This window comes from Trachurus japonicus, chromosome 22 (genome assembly GCF_045865225.1).
Source record: "Trachurus japonicus isolate A0001 chromosome 22, Traja_1.0".
Taxonomy (NCBI): Eukaryota; Metazoa; Chordata; class Actinopteri; order Carangiformes; family Carangidae; genus Trachurus; species Trachurus japonicus.
This window is the reverse complement of record NC_140928.1, coordinates 12,443,562-12,465,566: the sequence shown is the minus strand read 5'-3', so window position 1 is coordinate 12,465,566 and position 22,005 is coordinate 12,443,562. Positions and strand designations below refer to the sequence as shown.

The 22,005-nt window shown below is 43.0% G+C and overlaps 1 protein-coding gene across 4 annotated transcripts in view; it reads right to left on the bottom strand.

Annotated features, from left to right (window-relative positions):
* fermt2 (FERM domain containing kindlin 2) overlaps window positions 1–20,997 on the bottom strand; it is a 40,220-nt gene extending 19,223 nt beyond the window's left edge. For 2 of the 4 annotated variants that reach the window (XM_085767757.1, XM_085767758.1), the window contains exons 1-3: window positions 20,660–20,892; window positions 18,136–18,293; window positions 4,871–5,104 (exon numbers count right to left, since the gene is read on the bottom strand). In XM_085767757.1, coding sequence (XP_085623883.1) covers window positions 4,871–5,104; window positions 18,136–18,292 — 391 coding nt within the window. In that variant the 5' untranslated portion in view covers window position 18,293; window positions 20,660–20,892. Of the gene's footprint in view, window positions 1–4,870; window positions 5,105–18,135; window positions 18,294–20,659 lie in introns of all 4 variants that reach the window. The other 2 variants (XM_085767761.1, XM_085767760.1) reach the window with 2 other exon arrangements.
* Between the last annotated feature and the right edge of the window lie 1,008 nt (window positions 20,998–22,005).

Here is a 22,005-nt window from a genome sequence, read left to right as displayed (position 1 = left end):
GCTGATAGACAATAATATGGTATCTGCTACCTCCAAACATGAATATTATAACCCTCTATAGATCAAATGTGTGGCTCCCTGGTCAAAAACAACTTTTTAAATCATTACGCAATGTGGTAAATATCCTCTCAGAGTAATATTTTAAACCCCTTTGCTGAATTCCTGTGTCTGCCTGTGTGGGAAATGGGTGGGTGAGGTAAATAAAATTGACAGATATGCTTTTTTCATCACTCCTTTAAAAGGGAGTGGAGGTGTAGCAGATATGCTGCCACAGTATGAATGCCATTAAAGTATACAGATAAAGAGGACGAAAGCAAGTTGAGAGGAAAATATATTAAAAACAAAAAAAAACGACACAGGTTTTTTTCACAGGCAAGCATTATAGTCCATTTCTGCTGACATACAGTACTTGGTTGAGTGTTGAATTGTATGTTTATAGAGATAATTTAAGAATCGTGGATTTGGTGGGAAAGATTGCGCCTACGCTCACCGCATACTTGTGGCTACTGTCGGGGATGAAGGCTGAGTGATGCTTTGAGTGCTTACAAAAGCCTGGTTGAGTTCCATTAGGTGAAAATGACACCTTAGACAATAAGACCCCAATCTTCTCTCCTTGTGGCAGTAACCAGGCCCGGAGCCAGAGGAGCTTACCGAGAGGCGGCCGGGGCTTCCAAGACCTACTCCTTGGAACACATGATTCATTGCAGTGAGTAAGGCCAGCCGCAGAAGAATCACAAACACCGTCACAGTCTAATTTTACAGCACTAAAGTTTACAGTACAAACAGATGGAGACCCTACATGGACAAAAAAATTAAAGAGGAGTGATTTCACCTTCTGTTTCGCACCACCCATTTCCCCATCAGTGTTATGAGGAGGTACTCAACGGATTGATCAATACAACCACTTGTTCCTGGGAAGATTAATTAAACCAGTGGTAGGGGGATTACTCACAAATATTTGCACTTCAAAGGAAAACGGATTCCACATGCTGTAGATGTTTTAAAAATCTAGCGAATGATAAGTGTTTCGAAGTTCTATTTCAGACATCTGAAGTGAGTCAAATGATAATGTGGCCCAATACAAATACATGAGTGATGGATGATACAGTTTACAATCAATCAAAGATGCAACAAAGTATCAAGTGAGCATGAAGCAAGATTTTGACTGCATGTCAAACATAGCTTTGTATTGTGTTGTAGACATACCCACTTAAGTTAGCATGCTAACGAGCTAGCTCTGGCCCATAATAACCAATTTGTATCCAAAGAGGATGTCACTAATAGCCACATCTAGTGACAAAGCAAAAGATGAGTAAACGCTGGCATCGCTACCGATCATTAGATACAGATCTGAGGTTTTAGTGCACCTTTAAGAACAAACAATATCTACTAGTGTTGAAGAATGACAGTAGATTGTGAGATTTTCTCCATCTTTCAGACAGAAAGCTAAAAAGGTGCTAAAAGACCACTCAAAAGGAAGATAATAATGGCTGGATAAGAGCTGAGGCCACACAGCACCCCACCCCCTGTGTTGTGACAACACTGGCCAGTCAAGCAGACCACCACAGGTTGATGGGCCATAAATCTACTGGACCAAACCGACGAAGCATCGGCTGCTCAGATTCAGAAAGATGTCCAGAAGATAAAGTGCCCTGACTTCACTGCAAGTCTCACTACTCAACTGTCAGTGTACTTCTGCAGATTCCTCCCATTCTCTCTGTGTCCTGCAACACTGACATCTATCCTCTCCTGTCTGGTCATCAACATCCACCTCCATTCATTCATTTGCCTCGTTCAGAGTGCTAACGTTGCAGTGTTGCTGCTGCCTTCAGACAATACTTTTGTGCCTTAGTTTTCCCACATATGGTAGCAAAGCAGTGCTTACTTACTTAAAAAAAACACACTCACATAAATGGAGCTGCCTGATACTCGTTACCCTGACGTGGTGGTTTGCTGAGAGCAGCAGCCTCATTTTGTTCTGCCTCAGGCTCCCAGGTCCACAGTCATGTGTTCGTCAGTTGTGAAGAGTACATTTTGTGAGCTGGTTCACAGGAAGGACTAAACCAGCCTGCTGTAAGAGGGAGTGTGTGTGTGTGTTTGTGTTTAGAGCGTCTTCCCAGAAATCATATTTTCTCTGCTGCTTTAAGACAGTAGCCTAAACAGGAACTTACTCTGAGCCACTGGTAAAAAACTGTTACAGGAATTGTTTTCTGGGAAATACGCAAGTCAGATCCACCGCTGGCCAAGATCAAAGACATAAGTGTTTAAGTACTTCTGTTTTAACTGGTGCAGCTTTTGTAGTCTTAACAGCACTAGTCACACACTGAGATAAGAAAGTTAGAAAAATAAGTTGCATATCCATAAACAATGAGTGAATCTTATGTCACTGTAAACTGACTTTTTTATTTGTGAGCTATAAATCAAGGAGTCCTCATTGTATTGGGGTTAGGGTTAGGGTCATTTATTAGATTAAATGATAATAAAAAGTCAAATCAAATACGTTGATATTGAAAATAGTTGTTGGTTGCAACACTTCAGCACGTCGCCACTGTCCAAACTGGCACCGCAGCACAATAAACCTCAGACACAAACATGGGTTTAGAAAATTCTCTAAATTGTTGACAGAGTTCAAAAATGTTATCTCGCAACTAAAAAGTGGAAAATCCCCAATGCCTTGACTTTGCTATCAAGCAAGCAGCACAGCACAGGATGTGAGAGCTGCCAAATGGAATCAGAGGTCAAAACAGGAGTGGAACTGAGTGATTTTCATCTATCACAGTACATCGACCTTTTGCTGAGTCCTCCTCTTTCCCAGCCGGCTCGGATGGACTGTGCCTGTGTCAGGACACAGCTGCCGTTGACATGGGAGAAGTACAGCCATGATAATTGGTTTTATACTTTCAACTTGGGAGTGTTATGTCGATTTTCTACGCTCTGCCCCTGTTTAGGACGTTCACTGTCAAGAGTCTGAGTTGGGCTGAAGAGAATCAGAAGAAGACAAGATATATAGAAATATTGTCATTAAATGACACTGTTGATATCATAATAAGAAAAACGTACTATGGAGTGGATGGATATAAAATCTGTGAAATACAAAACTGGTGGACTGAACCCAGGACTTGTTTTGGAACAGGAAATAGCTTCTGTGTGACCAACTGACACGACGCGCCAGAGCGACGAACGCCTCCAAGTAAATTAGTGTGATATCAAGAACCGGAGCCAGCGTTGAGCTGCTCATCAATGAAAACAATCTCCACCGTCTTCCCAGTATCTCTGCCCCTCCCAGGCAGCTGTCTGAAGCAAAGGCTGGTTGGATAAGGCTTTGGTTCTTCCTGTCCCCTCTGATTCTCTGAGCTGTGTGGATCACATGCAGTCAGCAGAAAATATGCACAGGAAACTGTAAAAACTCAAAACTTGTCCAGATGACAAAAAAAGAAAAAGAAATGCTTCCAGGTCAGACCAGCTGTAAGTCAGCTCAGTCAGCTGCCACACTGTCAGTTACAGTTTACAGCTTCCCTACTGTCCGTCACCTTCAGTTCTGCTTTTTACAAGCTGTAACACACAGCTATTCAAATACAAGAGTAGAAGCGCATCATACAGACGAGGACGGAACAGCCACCGTACAACGTCTTGCAAAACCTTGGTATGCACTATGTCAGCCAAGAGCAATTTGTTCTAAATGTCTGCAACGCTGAAATAGATTTATTACAGAGGCGGCAGACATATTGTGAAGCAGGCCTGGCTGAGAGGAAAGCTACAGGTCTGCTTCTACCCAGTCTCCCAAAAACACCTCTTTATATATTTACACAGTGCTCTTTGTTCTTGTTCATCCATTAAGATGCCTTGGCCTTTAAAAAAAGAATACAAATCTTAATACCAGACAAATTAAAAACAAAGCCATGTGCTACCTGTAGAAGCCAATAAAAACAAAGGGCGTGCCAGTGGCCCTGTCTGCTCAACACAGTCCAGTGACACAGTCACAACAGGTGTGCTAAGACTCTGCCTGATGGAAGGATTTACATGCACAGGGATTCTGCAAACCTGCAAACCCCTTGAAACCCCCTCCCCCTCCTCTGCAGACAGTGACTATGAGTCAGGGGGCAAGTGGTGAGATCTGAGCCCAGGAAAAGTGGCTGTTAGCAGGTCAGGGTCACCAGGGTCCAGCGTGTGACCTCTGACACGTCTCTGACAGGACAGTGTGGTGCCAATGATGGAAGATATCAATAGTGGGTGTGTATGTGTGTGTGTGTGTGAGAGAGAGACCCTTGGGTATTACTTACACCCAGGGGTACAGTTAAATTTGGAAGTGTTATTAGTGGAAGAGATGCTAGGTAAGCCAGACAGTGAGCAAGAGTTATTTACGTGTGCATGCATTTGTACTTTGGTGTGTGCCTGCGTTACAAGCCTGGGACAGATTGATAATCTGTGTTTACTAGACATTACGGTAAGACTGATGGAGCCGACGTTCCAAGGACACGACCCCAGAGCCAACAGTGGACGACCGGTGAGGAGACGTGACTCCAGTACGCAGGGCTCCGAGTGTGTTTAATAAACACAACAAATTGCCAAGGATGAAAACAAAGTGAGAGGAAGGACATGATTAGCTCAGTTTGATGAGGAACATTTCCAGAAACTTTCCAAAAATAGTGTTTTGGAGTTTGTTTTTTTTGCTTTAGCAGGATGAGCTACTTCAGTAGGACTCGCTGTTCTACACTTTTATGTTTTATTCCTGTAACTCATCGCTGATCGGTCACACCTCATCTCACATCTACTTCACGACTGTTTTCCACATCACCGCTTTAAAAGAAAAAAAAAAGAATGCTGCTCTGTCCGTCCGCGGTCTTGTAAACCAGTCCTGCGCTGCACTTACTGAAAGTTTTGCAGATGTCGGACACGGCCTTGAAGACGCGGTCCGAGAAGTTGACCTTGACCTTCATGTGCTTCATGTTGGGCAGCTGGAGGCGCAGCAGCTTGTGCTGCGGCGTGAAGAGCAGCCTGGCGTCGGCCTGGATGCCGTACTTGTCCAACGTCCAGTGGGTTTTCAACAGCCATGTCTTCTTCTTCTCCCACCACAAAGCGTGGTCTGACCAGTCCTTTTTCACATCTACGGAGGGGAAGAGAAGAAGAGAGGATGAGTTTAAGTAGGAACTGCAGAGAAACATCAAATGAAAACACTGGCATTGTCTTTACATGACCATATTGTAAGCATTTGCATCACTCAGGCAGAGATACTGTTGACAAAGGTGAAGTGTAACTATAGAACTCAGCCTGTATCCATCTCACTGTCCTGACCTGAGCTCACCACATTTGTCCCTGCAGGCCACAGGGGTCACGTTAAGGGTGGGGGGGGTTCGAGAAAAGGTTTGCACAGGGGCGGTGAAGTCAAAGTGAGAAGGAGGAGACAACTGAGTGCTTGAAAGATATGGCTGTTTGTATGACATTGCGGGGATATCAGGTTCATACCTCCCTCTTTGTTCCAAACTCTCACTGTGATCCCTCTAAAGCAGACACAAGCCACCCAAAACCCCACATAGCTCCCAGGCTTTTGCTCCGCAGGGGCCCAGCACAATGGGGACGGACCTGTGGTCTCATGGTGTGTGTGTCTGACTTCAAGGGGAAGGTAAAAAAACAACAACAAAAAACGCAGGGATTTAAAGGGGAACTCGAAGCAGCTGTTTTGCAGATCACCTTGCTGTGGCATTGTCGTGGGCTGAAGTTGTGCATCTGATCCGTGAGTCACTTCAAAGCTAAAAAGGTAAAAGCGAAGCAATGAGAGGTCATCTGTATCCGTGTCCTATTTCTTTATCCTGCTAATGGCAAACATTCACAAAATAGCTCAGTATGTTAAGCTGCAGTGAGTCGACATGAATGGCAGGCCAGCTGGCTCCAGAACAGACGTCTCTGCTGTTTACATGTACCCCATGTTGTGCATACGCTGCCTTGTGTTAAGTGCAACATCTAATCGCCCCTTTAGCCGAGGATGATAGTTGACATGGAGTGAACAGGCCTATAGTTTTATATTTCCACATGTCCCCCCTGAATAGTGATGTCATTACTCTAGCATTAGTCCAGGAAGGCACTTCCCAGTGCGGTGTCTCATTTCCTCCACCCACGTAGCTCCTCATCGCTTCTCCAGCCAGTCCTCCCTCTCTCTCTCCCCCTCTCTCCTCTCACTGAGTCAGTGTCCAGACAGAGACGTGGGTTTGCTCAGTCATCCTTTATTCAAAGCATTCGATCTGAACCGTCTCAGCTCTTAACACAGCCGTGCCAGTGTTTCGACCAAAGGCCTGACTGGGCAGAAAATGTTGTGCTGTCATAGTCTGATGTTAGATAATCCAGAAAGAAGACAGACGACAAGTATTTAGAATTTACTTACTTACACTTTATTTGTTTATTTGGTCGGGACAATGCATATTAATTTTTAGATTTATATATTATGTTTATTATTATATTATATTATTTGTTTATTATGTTATATTTAGACAAAGTTTCGTTTACATGTACCGAATCAAAAAGATGCGTAGAGTAAAGATATATAAAATAATATTTATACCTTATGTATTTAGTTCAAATGTCTGCTGAACATCCCTGTGATTAAAGAAAACAGGCAGGAGCTGCTTTCCCCCCACACTAAGGAGACACATCTACTCTGTATTCAAGGCTGGTAGCACATTAGCTAAATGTGGCATCAACTCATTACATATACTTATGGCATGAAGAAGGACACAGCTGCTAATGGACAAACTGAAGACATAATGGACTACAATTACTCTCTGATAAACAGTGAGCAGTTTCAGCTGTACTCAGGTTTTTTACATCATAATCCGACTCTGCTCTCAGCCTCTGCTCACTCAGACAGGGTGATGGTCAGCAAATGTTTTTCAACAACAACAAAAAAAAAAACACAAAACAAAACAGTGGGATGATCTTGAATGTAACCCCATGGTGATTTCCTCCTTCTGTCAATCAAACTGCATGGCGCCATGGTAACCTAAAACCTTGAGTGTGCCCCTGTGTCTCCATGCGCTGCTATTGTTTCCCCTGACCTTAACTCTACATAGGGGTAGGGGGCATTCAGATGCGTTGTTGACTCTCCCCAGCGCTGAATGAATGGGATTAGCTGGTGAGTGGGTGAAGAAAACAGATTTGGCGGCTTTGAACCAGGAAACAAGGCCGGTATTAAGCACGCTGTGATGAGGAAGAGATTACACTGGTGATTAGGATGGGGAGGAAAAGTTTAGGGAAAAAGAAGAAGTGGCCACCAGCATCTCAATGCAGAGAAGGCCTGGGACTGTGTTGCCTGGTTGGGGGGAAGGGGAGGGGCTGTTTGTCAAGCTGTTGGGTTTTATACTGTTTACTCCGACAGGCAAACACTTGGTACTCGAGTGAAAACATTCCTTTGCTTTCTGTCTTGAGACCCCCTTGTGAATTACTCGATCAGCATGGGGTCTAGCTGTCATCGCTCCCTTCTCGTGCCTCAGCTGTGCAGAACACAACTTCATTGCCTACCGTCGGAGAAAACTGCTCCCCGAAGTGCAGCTATTAAAGGTTGAAATAATGAGAGAGAGGAACATTTAAAAAAAAATAGACCTGAATGTATTTTCATAACTCTGCTCACAGTTTTTTTTTCCCCTTTTACAAAACTTGTAATTTCTGGTGTCTGGAGGCAACGCTACGCAGCTAGCGTTAACATTTGGCACTCACGTCTCCACCACAGACCACGTTCTATAGCAGCGTCTTCATACTCAGCATGCATGACCACCATACAGTCTGTGGCGAAGGCATGAATGCACGACGTCTTGGCTGGTCTCAGCTCAGCTCTCGGTGGCGGCTCGTCCCCACCCACGACCAAAAGACCTTACTGGACGTACTGTAGCCTTTTCCTCCTGCTTCCTTGTGTCATTACACAGTGGTTCAATGTGTTGTGATTGGATGAGGGCGGCTCGCGTAGGCGTCCATTGGGTTCGTTCAGCAACAAGGTGGTAACTCAATCCACAGAGAAGGAGGCAGAGAGGGGCCAATGGCTAAAAATACAGCCTGCCAAGCCTGACGTAATGCAGCAGCATGAGAAGTGGGGGCCTAAGTAATTGGGTGCATTAAATGTGGACCCACAGCCCCTTTAGTGGAGATGCATGTGTGTGTGTGTGTGTGTTTGAGTCTGAAAGACAAGGGGAGGGGAAACAGAATGGGAAAACCATGTTTTATGACCTCTGCAGGACGTGAAAGATGATACAGAGATTGTGTGTTGTGTGTATCTGTGGGGGTTAGGGGACATATCGGAGGGGAGGGTGTTCTTATCCATCCATTAACTGCATTAGCTCTGTGTGTTTGTGCGTGTGCGTGCTTTAACAAGCTAAATTAATCCATAAATTCTGTCAAACTGAGTTCTTTTCATTCACCACCATCACCGCAGCAGCTCTCCACCGAGACCGCTTCCTCTTCTTCCGAGCACCAGACACCACAAATAGAAATGCTGCTTTAAAACACGTGGACTAATGCTGCAATATTCTGAAAAGCTACTGGTAGGACCGCACGTTTAAAGCTGGGTTCAAAATGTCGTCGTGCACAGAAATAGATTTTTGCACAGCTCTAATTAGAGTAATACAGGAAACTGGACTGTCCCCTCCTTCCCACTCCTCCCCATCGCTCCTCTTTACTCTCTCCATCCCTCCCATTCTAGTCAGAGTATCTGTGGTGTTTACATTAGGAGACAGCTATGTTTATGGAGGCCTGGCTGTGAGGGGGAGGGGAGGGGACGACAGGACAGAAGAGAGGATGAGTAAGGAGGAACAAGAGAAAGGACATGAACAGGAGAGAAGAGGATGGACAGAGGACGGGGAGCAGCTGTAACTGGGGACGACTGAATAAGCCAGAGGACAAAAATCGACTTAAAAAGTAAAACGCACAGCATCCCTTCTATTAAAATGGAAAACTGCAAAAACACGCAGATAATAAAGACAGACAGTAGAGATTTATACACCCACATACACATACATGGATTTAATACCTGGTATATGCCCACCTATCTTTTGTTTTGTAAACGTCACTTGGCTGTTTTCACTACAAATCTGTTCTTTTTGCTGTTTTACATTTCATTTTGCTGACTGATAAGTTTCTTAAAATTGCAACTTTAATGACAGAGAGATTGAAAGTAGAAAGATGCTTTCAAGCACAGGTTACGTGCATTTGCGTGTTGATTTGCTGGGAATAAAATGCTACTAATGAACGCTGCGGTCACGTTAGTCTAAACGTGACACTGAACTTTTGTACTACGAGGAAAAATAAATAATCTGTGGTTTTCCAGCGTCTGATATTTTCCCCTTACAGGGCTTTCACTAGCAAAGCTGTGACAGTCAGCTGACTGACGCCCAAAGCAGCATTGATGCTCATCTCCCCGCATCGGCGATGGAGGAGATTTGAGCGAGGGCGCAGTGAGAGGTTAGGCCTTTCTCACCGTGTTTGCACAGCGAGCCTTTTTTTCTAATAGGGTTTTTTTTATAAGCTGTCAGAGCCAAGCTGTTGCTGTCATTGATAACCAAGGCCATGCAGCGCGCCGCTTTGTCATTTTCCACAATCAGCTGATAAAAAACATTACAGCCCGGGTGACGCTGGTCATGCCGTTTCCTTGGTGACTCTTGGCTGACGCCGCAGGGGCAGTGATGCAAGGCGACAACTTGTTTTCATACATAACAAAGACAGAGTGGCAGGTTTGTTTGTCTTCTCTTTCTCCCTGTGTCCTTTCCATGCACACAGTCTATCCCCCCCTCTACAGTGTTAAACCTCTTCTCTTTCTAATTATATTCCACGTCTTATTCAGGGTGAAGGTCGGTATTGACAAGCAGAGATGCAGACAGTGAGCTCTGTCCTTAAATTAGATCTGTAACTGTAAATGGCCTTTAGGCACTCCCTAGCTCGTGCAGTCATGCTAGATAGTATCGACATCAGATACCCAACATGTATACAACAGATTCAATAGAGACAGGTGATGATGACATCTCTGTAGCAGATGTGAGATAAGAGTGTCCCATAGGTTTACAGTGGAAGATTGAAGAAGGTACAGAAGAAGCATCTGAAGAGCTGACAAACGTGTTTCTGTACTCGTGACGAACGACCCACAGATAACCAGATAACCATCCTCAAGTCATGCTCGCAATGCAATCTGTTACATCTGTCGATACACAGCTAAGATTGTGTAATACTGCCGACAAATCACGTTGGCCCCAACTCCGACACCCGGCAAAAGGTGAAGTCATTGACTGACGTGTGGATCTATTCCAGCTGTGTCCCTTAGGTGCCCACAAACCAATACCATTTAAACTCAAGTGCTTTGCATCGACAGGCGGAGTTGAACGAGGTTAGCCCGGCTTATTTCTGTCGACTCGGTTATTATACGACGAGCTCAGCTTCCTGCCAAACAGTCCATCAAATTCAAACTGGCCATTCATCGCCGCATTAAATATGCAAGACACATCGCCTTTAGACTCGCAGGGAAATCCAGAACATTTCAAGCCCGTCAAGCTCACAAAGAGACACACAGACACATGCTGCGATTTACAGCATTTCAAGCTGCAGAAACAAAAAGAATCAAAAGGTTTGTTGATGTTATGCTCTGTGTCAGTCTCGCAAAAGATCTTTTAAGGTCATGGCGGTGCCTAAAAGGAGTCAGGGGACGTCGTGATGTCTTATTGATTTTATTGAGTGTTCTGCCACTGTTTCCCACATGCAGACATAAACCAACTAAAAACTGGATGACTTGTATTTTTCACGAAGCACGCAGATCCCTCCGCAAAACACGCTCATTCATTTATATCCTAAAGAATAAAGGATGAGCCGGGGGTATGCTTCGGGATAAGCGCTAGTAACACACAGGCTTCAGGCCAAATCTTTGGTGCTTCAAGGTTCACGTCTTAGCTCACCTGAGAGCTCCAGAGGATACGATGAAACTGCTTTGGCAGAGCCGAGGCAGACAGGAGAGCAGAGGCCTACAGGCAAAGCTGGCTGCCAGACGCGATGCCAGTCTAAGAAAATAGGCACGTCTTCTCTGTGAGTGTAGTAAATCAGAAATCTTAAAAGGAAATTTAGGAACATCCTGCCTGTTAGAAAGAAGAAGCGAGTGCAACAGCGCTGGCTTTGATGCATTAGGAGAGGCCAGGAGGGCCATTAGAGGAAACCTCCTTAGAGACAAAGAGTTTGTATCCATTTGTGTCATAATCCAAACACAGCAAAACAGTGGGGGTACTCCCTCTCCGCCCTCACACAGCTTGATACAATTAAGTGTTCAGAGACCTGGTGGAATAATGACATTACAAACTCTGGGTCTAAGATCAATGGAGCAGTTACACAGTTATTCATCTGTCTTTCTATCCATGTATGCATCCTGCCAGACGTCCCCCCTAGGACTGTGATAAGACGTCCCAGTGATGCATCTGTGAGCTCCACAGGAAGCTCAGTTGCGAGACACCCTGAGTTGAACCGGCACGTTGTAGCGACACTTCTTGAATAGTGGAGGCTGATGAGTGTGATTGTCTCCAAGTTAAATATTTGTAGCCAGCACTGTGGAAACAATTAGCTGATTTATCAAATAATGGATGACCAGACTGATGGATAGAAGTTTCCTTGCAAGGCTGTTCAGATGTGAAAATTGGCATTTTTTATTTTTTTCAAAGGCAAGGATTTTGCTTTGGTGTTTTAGTGCATGATAATAAACATAAGTAGGAACACTAGAATATACTAAGTATTGCACTATAAGTACTGCAGATCAAATGGCTTGAAGATTGATATAAAAAAAAGTAACGATCAGATAAAATATTTACAATAAACAGGAGAAGAAATACAGAAAAATCTAAACAGACAAGTAAGAAAACGATAGGAGTGGGAAACAGTTAAGCTGCTGTTAATCATACATGTTGAGAGTGACAGATCAGTAATTATAATGTTTCCACAATGTCAGAGCTGTCCTTATAAAACCTTTAGGATATGACAACAAACACCTCTCCAGCTGTTTTGCTCTGTACAAAGGGAGAGAGTGCCGAGAGGTGGGGACAGCTCTAAATGAATGAAATGTGGGCTGAGAACCCAAACAAAAAACTCCAGATCAGTTTACTCCACTGACATGCAGGTGTGTGTGTGTGTTGTTACAACAACAATGTGCAGCTCTAACGTTTCCTTCCACTGGATCCACTGTGCTGCCTTCCTTGCCACTACAGGAATACATGAGGGACGAAAAGGAACGGGCTTCAGATTCCCAGAGGAACCGTGAAAGTTTGTTCCGCTGCATGTTTCAGATGCCAAACATTGCAAATGAAATCGTCCTTAACGAGCACAGTGATGCACAATGAAAGTGGACAAACACTAAAAGCCATGGAAAACAAAAAAGTATCATGAAAATCGTATCATGCTATACTCTCCATAAATACATTTGCAAAGCACCAAGAATTTCTACAGCCGACCCCCATCAGAAACATGCATCATGTGATATTTAGAGCATTTAAGCAGCTGATACTGTTCCCACATGACCCTGCATCGAGGGAGTGCATCAAAACCGACAGCTGTCAAGGTTTAGTTCAGCTTAAACAGAAACTCTTCCTTGTATCATGTGTAAGAAATTAACTCAGCAGCACATCACACATTAACAACCACAGCTGGTTTCCTTACAGTACTTCACACCTTTTCCTTTACATGTTCAATATGAGTTATGACCCATAACTCAATGTCTGGACACATGGCATCTTTATTTCATTGTTATTATTCCCATTATTTGATAAACTACAGATTACTTTTGTGATTCATCATCCTTTCTTTGGGATATGAAATTTAATTATGTGTAGTGACAATAAGAATACTGAAATTCAAGAAATACATCTAGAAGATCCACGTGGGTGGGATGCTGACATGAACTAACTCTATATATGGGAAACAATGTGTGTGTGTGTGTGTCTATGTAAATATATATATAGGCCAAGGGTCTATATATATGTACATGCCCAACTCTGAGTGCAGAACAGAACAATCGCTGCAGCATCTTGCTGGTGAAACAGGAAAGCTTTGGCCTGGGCAGGACCACTACTTAGGCTAACTACTTCCTGTTAGAGAGATTAGAGAGCAGGAGGATCATACTGGCTGCCGGGCCGTTTCGCACTTTGTCATGGCAGACCTCTAGGATGGCTGCACATTCCCAGTCAATGACTCTCATTACACATGGTGACGTATCGCAACTGTGTATCACGGTAACTTGATCGGCGCAGAAGCGAAGCGGTCATAGCCACCTATCGCTGATATGTGTGATGTGTGATATTGACGGTAAAGATGTGAGCGGGCTGTCATGGATATGATATCTAAGCTCTTCATCTTGCCCTCTGCGGGGTGTGATGACCCTCCTTTCCCCTCAGCCCAAGAGAATCACATCCTTCAAAAAAAAAAAAAAAAAAAGCCATAAACACTGGGAGGGCAGGAAGACGGGAATGAAAGGAAGGCAGAAGGGAGTAGGCATACAAAAAAAGCCTAAAGGAAGTTCTGCATCCTGTGTTAAATCATGTCCGGCGTTTCCTAATGAAATCTGGACTCCATTGTCAAAATGAAGACATCTTCCTCTGGTCACCACAACCTTCAGTAAACAGCATCTTGGCATCCTAAAAAGGAACTCAAATAGGTAGCACAATGGAAAACCAAAATGCAAACGCAACAAATTTGCTCATGGGAAAACACTGAAGTGACCTCTAAGTTGAATTATTATTGAACATTATAACAATAACTGGTGTTTGTGTGCAGATGTTTTGTCTTAACACAGGGAAAAATTGGAAAACGATTGACATGATTTGTTGTAGAAAAATTGAAATGAATGCAGGATGATGACATTCACTGAATCGCTTGCGAAATGAATATGTAGGTCATGGCAAATACAAAACACACATTTTCTCCGACATGCAGGGAAAGTTCTCTGCGGCCGGCTGCCGATGCCGCGGCCAAGAAAACTGCAGCCTCCTAACTGGAAACCACCACATGAACGATCAAGAGTCACACCAGACCAATTAGTTTGCTCTCGTTCTATTTATAGAACAATTAACAGTCAGTCTGGGACACAAACCATGAGAAAGTGAACAGTGTGCGCACTTCAACGTTTCCTATCGATTGTAAAGCCGTGCTACGTGGCTGGAGGAGGCGACGGTGGCAAATCTTCAAAGAAGTGAGACAAAATAAAATCATAAAAATAGTTTCCACAAAATATATTTAGACGAGGAAAGAGTAAGACAGGAGAGGGAGAAGGGGAAAAGGAGGGAGGGTTGACAGAGAAAGGGGGTGGGGGGGGATGAAGCAGGCAGCGGAGAATCCAGCAATGACGGCAGTGACCAGAGAACATCATGCCAAACCCTGGAAGTCATTTCCTGCTTCATCGAAGACTTTTATGGAATTCTAGCAGCGTGGCTAACGTCACCGAGAGGAGCGGGACAGAGGGAAGGGAGAGAGAGCTCAGACCCTCCTCCTCCTCACTCCACACCCCACCCCCCTCTCCATTTCCCTCCCATTTTGTCCTCCGTCCAGTCCCTCTACCCTCAGCTGTCTCTGTGAGGCTAAGCAGAGCCAATACGACCAGGATGCCTCTACGAGTGTGTGTGTGCAACATCATTCTCACGAGTATTTACATTTGATAACGTGGGCTGTTAATTCCAAGACTTCTTCTTCTTGCGCCGTTAGCTGACGTGGAGCCCATATAAGCTAAAAAGCTGCCTTGTCTACCTGTAGCATCATGGACAGCCCTGAGCACTTACTGTAAGCCATAGCCCTAAAAGCCATCTAACTTGGGAACAATCCCTCTAAATCCAATAATAAAACTCCCGTCAGCTAATGTTGTTTGTGACATATTTGTTTTCCCTTCCTAAATGGAACGATGTTTGCTTTTAACGACGGGGAGCAGCACTTTTGAAAAACATCAACAAAGTCAGAGAAAGCAGCGATGATGGAAAGCTAACAGAGGGATGAAAGGGTTTACAGGAGCGGGGGACCACAGGGTACTCAATCAGCTGGCTTTAAATACTCCCCTCCTGGAGGGCTGCAGGGGAAATGGAAGCATCGTCGGCTGCTGTGATCAATAGCTAAGTGCCTTCCTGGCATTTGTCTATTTAATCCATTATCGAAGGCCATCTGAGCCTCCGATGTGGATGGACCGAGACCTGCAGCTCGCAGGAAGAGCTGAATGATGGGACCGAGGCAGGATACACGGGAAGGAGACACACCCACCGAACCCACAGGGGCGGGCTCACGTGTGGAAACACATGCACAAATACTACTAATGAGAACAGTGGTCATTCAGCTGACGTCAACGCATTTCCACACCAGCACATATGACTTCTGAAAGCTACTACATCCAGTTCTAAACGTGATTCGGGATGAACTTCATTTTTTTTTTTATTGTCCACTATATGACGAAGCCACGCAGTTATTATTTCTGAAAATGCAGAGTGTGAACCTGAATTGTTTTGGACTGATGATGAGGTTAGGTTGGAGTGGTTTTTCAGAAGAGAGGTCTTTGCTATAGCTACTTTCATAAAAAAGTGCTTGGAAATGAAGAAAGAATTAATTATTTGTGTGAATTCTATTTGAGATGTACAATCTATGTGGTTTGGTTTGGTTTGGTTTGCATTCTGCTGATTATGTTTGCTGGCTATGAGTATGAAATCTGTGTCTTGTAAGCCCTTATAGGCCAGGCACCTTAATTGGTGTAAGACACATCAATAAAATTCAATTCAATCATTCATTCCAGTTCCACGGATAAAAAAAAAGAACAGTAATGGTGCCGTCATCCTTGTAGAGAGCGATTACTGAACACAAGAGGTCTGGGACAGACAGAGAGCGGGAAGGACAGAGAGAGAGAGAGATTTGACACTGCACAAGGATGTCCTTCTGATACCAGACTGACGCAGCGGCTGCCAAAAGTCTGGCATCTACGTGTCCTTTCTCACACCACCGTGTATGTGTGCACATGTGCATTTACACATGTACAGTGTCTATGTATAACCACCGCATTCAAGCAATCAGCAAATCCAGCAGTGGGTATGTAACTGCAGAGGTGTTCAGAGAGGAGTGTGTCACCAGTGGGAGCTGGCAGAGGACAGAAGCAGGTAACCGACAAAACAAAGACCTAAGGATTATTCCCACAGAAGGTGTCACGTGACAACAACGTGCTTTGCATTTAATCTTATCTCACAATGGAACATGGGTGCGTTATTTTCTCTAAACACAACACATTAACACACACAGTACTGTGTTTCTGTTGTAAGATTTCTACGGATAAATCGTGTTTAAGATGTTATTTCTTTCCTGATATCAAAAACACATGTACAGTGCCTGTTTCAAAAACAACACACGCGGACAACGGTGCGGTCTCCTGCAGCGTGTGGCCATGTGGAAAACCTATGTTGTGGGTGGGTTAATGATTACAATGCAAAAACAACCTGTTGACTCAAGGTAGGAGAGAGATGGCAGTCAAATGAAATGTCCCCCACACACTCGCTTTGTGAAACCATCCAAGTGGCAAGAACTCTCCCTCTCAGCAAGGGGGTCTATTACCTTCCAGCATACTTCAGTACGCTACATTAACTGCTGTAATGGTGGAAGTAGTACGATAATCCAGATTTAGATATGTTTAAGAATAGTAACCACAGCTGGAATTACAGCGATTTTCTGATAGGACATCGACATAAACAACTGTGCATACCTAAGTCCGGTTATTTTACTCAAAACACAAAAACAGCAAACAACGTCAGGTTGAGGATGTAAAGGTATAATCCACCTGAATATGAGAAATTAAAAACGGGCTAGTCATCAGAATATATCTGCTTCCTTAAGAAAGAATATGACTTGAGCCAATGCAGTTCATTATACTTTTTCAAACATGTGCCAAGTTCAATTTCTTTGACGATAAAAAAAGCTAAAGTTACTATATTATTTTCCGCTATGTATCCGACTGTTATGACAGACCACCCCATGTAACAAAGACCTCACCCACACTTTACCACATTGGGGGTGTCATGTTTAGTAAAAACATACCCTTAAACCAGACCTCAACAGAAGACCTCAAACAATGGGTAAGGCCAGGTTCTGAGCGGAGTTTGGGTGGGCGGGCCGATGAATTCATGTCGTCCCACTCGCGGCGGCAACACTGCACTCACGCAGCATGGACGCTGCTCAGCTCAGACGACCACAGAGAACAAAGACCTCAATTATGTGGAGCTCTCACAGGAGGGCTAAAAACGGGACCATGGACAGGGAATAAAACCTTGGAGCGCTGGAGGAATGCTGAGCATTCAAGCACCATTGACACACAACACACTGTCACACTCCCAAATCGTGCTGCCACCACCGCTGACCTTTCTCCAGCCGGCATGAAACAGGACAGTGTTCAAGTGACTGGAACAGAGGACTCTTATGCTTACTTGCCCCAAACTTGTCAAGTGCATAACTGCAGTCACAGAACAGTGCATGATACAGCGGGGGGGGGGGGGCACCATCTATGGTTTCTTTATACCTTGGGAAACTGACCCATATGCACTGCTGACAAGCTGGCAAACAAAGAGGAACATTTACCTCTGTTTGAAAGTTCAGACTCATTAGTGCACAGTTTCAAAAGTAGCAAACTAACAGGTTCCCTTTCTTCCTCTAAGACAATCACGTAGCTTGTCCTTAGGCAGATCCTTATCACTGATTTCATACATTTTCTCTCAATGTCTTTGGCAAATTGCATCCTCTCGAGTTCCCAGCCATGACAAAAGTGGAAAATGTCTGTTCTTAACTTTGGCCAGTGTTCAGAAACAGTTTGTACTTTTGCTATTTGCTCAGTGGAATCTGATTTCTCAGAATGGTAGCTCTTAAAGGAGAGGTATTTCTTGCCCCAAAAATATGAACAGATAACACAAGTCAGCCTTTGACATACATGCAAATTCTGCAATGGCAAAATGGTAATGGGTCAGAGGTCAAAGGAAGGAGCTATAATTACCACCAACCACAAGAATTTCTACTGTATAACAAATGCGATGCATTATGAAATCTACAGATGCGTGGTCATCCACTCTCAAATCTGTTTCCTACACTTCAGATAAGCAGCTTTGAGCAGCTCTGTGTGACAGCACCGTGCATGCGTACCTAGTTTCTCCACGAGTTTGAGCATGACTCCTCCGATGTGGATTTCCCCGGTGACCCTCAGCGAAACGTCCCTGTGGAGGTCAGTGACATGCATCTTCAGTTCCCATGTCCCGTCGGCGTAGCAGCCATCGGGCATCCGGATCCCGTCCAGCGCCATCCTGCCAACAGACCCACCGAGAGGCGGGAGAAGGTCCAGTTAAGCTTCTGGGTGAAGAGAAACTCATTGACCCTCTGGAAAGGCATAATGTGGTACAAAGCCTACGTATACATAGCCTTCTTTGCATACATTGATTGCATATATCCATTACTACTACTAAAGTAAGACAACATGGTTTATATATGGAGTATATTTCGATGGATATATGATATGTGTTATTATAATGAATATTCTGTAGAATTAATGTATATACAAGTATGATGTGTGATGTGTAATGATGTACAGTATACATATATGATATGTAGAAATGTGGGTAATAGGATTAGTATGTGAACAATTAATATAACGAAGAATGAATGAAGCACAGTTAAGAAATGTAAACACTTACTCTGTTTTTGTTTTGTTAGGTTAAGCATATCGCTCACTTGTTTTTTTGTTTTAAATTTTTATAATGTTTATGTTTTGTGTTTTCAACTGTATATTTGATACTGTTGGACCCCAGGAAGAATAGCTGTGGCTTTGCTGCAGCTAATGGGGATCTTAATAATAAACAAATAAACAAAACAAATAAACTACCTTTACGGTATATGGCAGATTGAGGAGCTTCTTTGAAGATTATATAAAAATGCACAACTAGAGTAAAAAATCGACTGATATAAAGTGGAATTGGACTGAGCACCAACTGTGTGCACAAACCCAATAGATACGGAGCGTAAGAAAATATTGATAGACTAAAATATTGCAATATTTTATGTTGTGTGACTGTATTAATACTTTAAAGCACTGTATAATGTAGGATGTGATTGGAAATATGAATTACATTACAAACAGGTGCAACTGTTCTGACTCTGGATGCATAAAAACAAACTGTATTTGCTTGTGTATACAAAATTGTGAGAGTTTTTTTAAAAATAGACTTTGAGGGAAGAAAGAAACACAATACAACATCACCTTACTTATCTGCATGTCGCACAATATATCACATCTTTATCGTACCTCCAGTTTCTTGCCAATACACAGCCCTACCAGTTAAAATGTTTTTAAAAAGTACTCGTAATACTTTCAAACACTATGATGGGGTCTATGGCTGAGAAATATGACAACTGAAATAGATTTTTATGGTAATGGTTGATACTTCTCAGCCTGAGAAATCATTGAGTAATACCTCCTGTTGCTCTGGCAGAGCTTTCCAAAGTAACCATGATATGTTATAGTGATGTCATTAAGAGTCATCTTGGCTCGGACGACAGATTTATATGAGAAAACCTCACGTCATAGGAATGTAGCAGGCACAAAATGTTTCTGAACCACTTTCTAAACCTGTCTCTTGGAACTTTATGGAGGTATGACATTAAATGTCTGGAGTGGCCCTTTAATATCACCAGATCTATGTCACTTTTAGGAAGGTTGCAAGTCATTGTAGACAATGTTGGAAATCTACAATCAATCAGTGTGATTTAGTTTCTTGATGTACCAGGCCTTTGGTTGAGAGACATATCCATCTTATTGTAGCCTATCTATAAACCATTTTCAATTGATTTACATTGATTGATCGTTATACAACAATATTGTCACAAACAATTTGAATGTTTTATTGATACTGTCCATTCCTGATAAGGTTTATTCCTCATCCAGACAACTTTAACATCTGATATTGATACTGAGCTGATGATTAAGTACCATTTTAAAGGCAGGTAGCCTACTTCTTCAACATGTTATGGGAATATTAGACGGGACAGACAAGATAACCTAGCTCTCTAATGAGGAAACATGAACATTCATATGTGCTACTGTTTTAGCACTACTATGCCTCTGTCCTTATCGTTTCTGGGTAAACAGGTTTTAAAAGTTATACTGTAGTCTGTCCTGTCACTGTGATCTGAGGGGTTTTAGCAGACAGTAGCCTGACGATCAAAACAGCCGCCTTAATCAATATAACACGGCCGAACAAAGGCTCCATGCCCGCGGCTACAAGTTCAACCTTTCTCCGCTATTAGCTCCGCTAATGTGTTGGTTCACCTGTTAAAAGTAACGGTAAAGCCTCTCTTACAAATAGACTGGGGAGGGGGTTCATTATGTAAGCAGAGCCCGTGGACTACAACAACTCCCCGGCTCCATGCACACACTCAACTCGGTCACTACTGAATTCACTGAAGAGGGAAAAGAGAGAGAGAATAAAAAAAAGTGCGTAAATGAAAACGAACCGCTAAAAAATTGCGACAAAGTTGCCAAGAAGAGCGCGTGCGAGTGTAAGAGAAGCGCGTGCGATACGTAAAGAAGAGTGATTTTCATTTCTCATTGCGGCGACCGAGCAAAAAAAAAAAAAAAAAAAGCTTTGAGGACGAACATTTAAATCTGTGTACTTACCTTCACAAAGACGAAAAACACACTAAAACAGTCGACCACGCGGTTCACAGCAACTTCCCCTTCTTTAAATCATGTATAAAGTCTTTAAAAGGCGATAAAAACAGAGAGAAATCCCCGAAGAACTCGCTGGAGAAGTGAAGTATTCCAAACAGTTTTCCTGCAGCCTTCGGCTTAATGGAGTCCAGTCGTCCCCTCTTTCTCCCTCCCTCTTTTTCCAGCAGCAGATCAACGTCACTTCTCCAGTCCTACTTTTCCTTTCATACTGGGAGCCTCACTGGTCGCCCACTAGTCCCCCCCTGTCACCTCACACACACACACATACACACATATACACTCACTCTGACAAATACAGGTTAATACTCCATTTTGACTTGCTTTTTTTTGGTTTCTATTCATTTCTGTGTTCATTTCTATTATGTTTTAACTATTTCACACTTTTTTCAGAGGTTTAAACATAAAAATAATTTGAACTAATTTTGTGAGAACAGATAAAGTAGCCTAATAGTTAATCTTTTATTTATCTAAACTTTATGATGCATGTTAGATTAGATATTTTTGGACCATTAAGTTATTCATTTTTTTTTGGGGTGGGGGTGGGGGTTATGAAGTATTAGGATTTCCAGTATTTTGTATGGCCTACTTTAGTACATACCACTGAAGTGTATTGGGGTGTCTCTTTCTTATTATCACTATGCATCATATTTGTATGTAATTTTTATGCCTGTTTTGTGTGAAATAAACTGAAACTGTACTGAAATTTCAATAGATAGAACAGTGTAGCCCCACTGTTTACTCCTGTCATCATTGTACCTGGCTAATTTTCCATTTTTTTCCACAGAAAAACGATCATAGCAATTATCAATTAATCTGATTAGTGTTTGGAGTCTAAACTCACCACAGGATTTGTCAAATAACTGTGAGAATAAAAGTAAGTCTCTGCTATATGTAAGTGTGAACAGATGACGGCAGGCGTGCGTCTGTGTATGTATCTTAAAACAGATTCCACAATACAAAACTCAACAGTTTGTGACAGGGATAATGGACATGAGCTTAAAAACTGAAGCTGCCTTTTATGGCAATAATACTGCTGAGCCTTGCAGGAGCATTCAGGGACCTTTGGGTCTTTACTCCCGAGTGCAACAGCACAATATAACACAGCATTTTAGGGTTGTCACTTTTTGAATAGGCCTCGCTGAAAATAAATAAATAAAATAAAAGTTTCTCCAAAATCTCGCTTTAATTCCTTGGTGGAAAACTGGGGGGTTACTTTTATCCCTGACACATCACATATATTCAAACTGAATGTTACTGCAGTGTTGTTGCTGGCCCAGGTGGAGCTGCAGTAT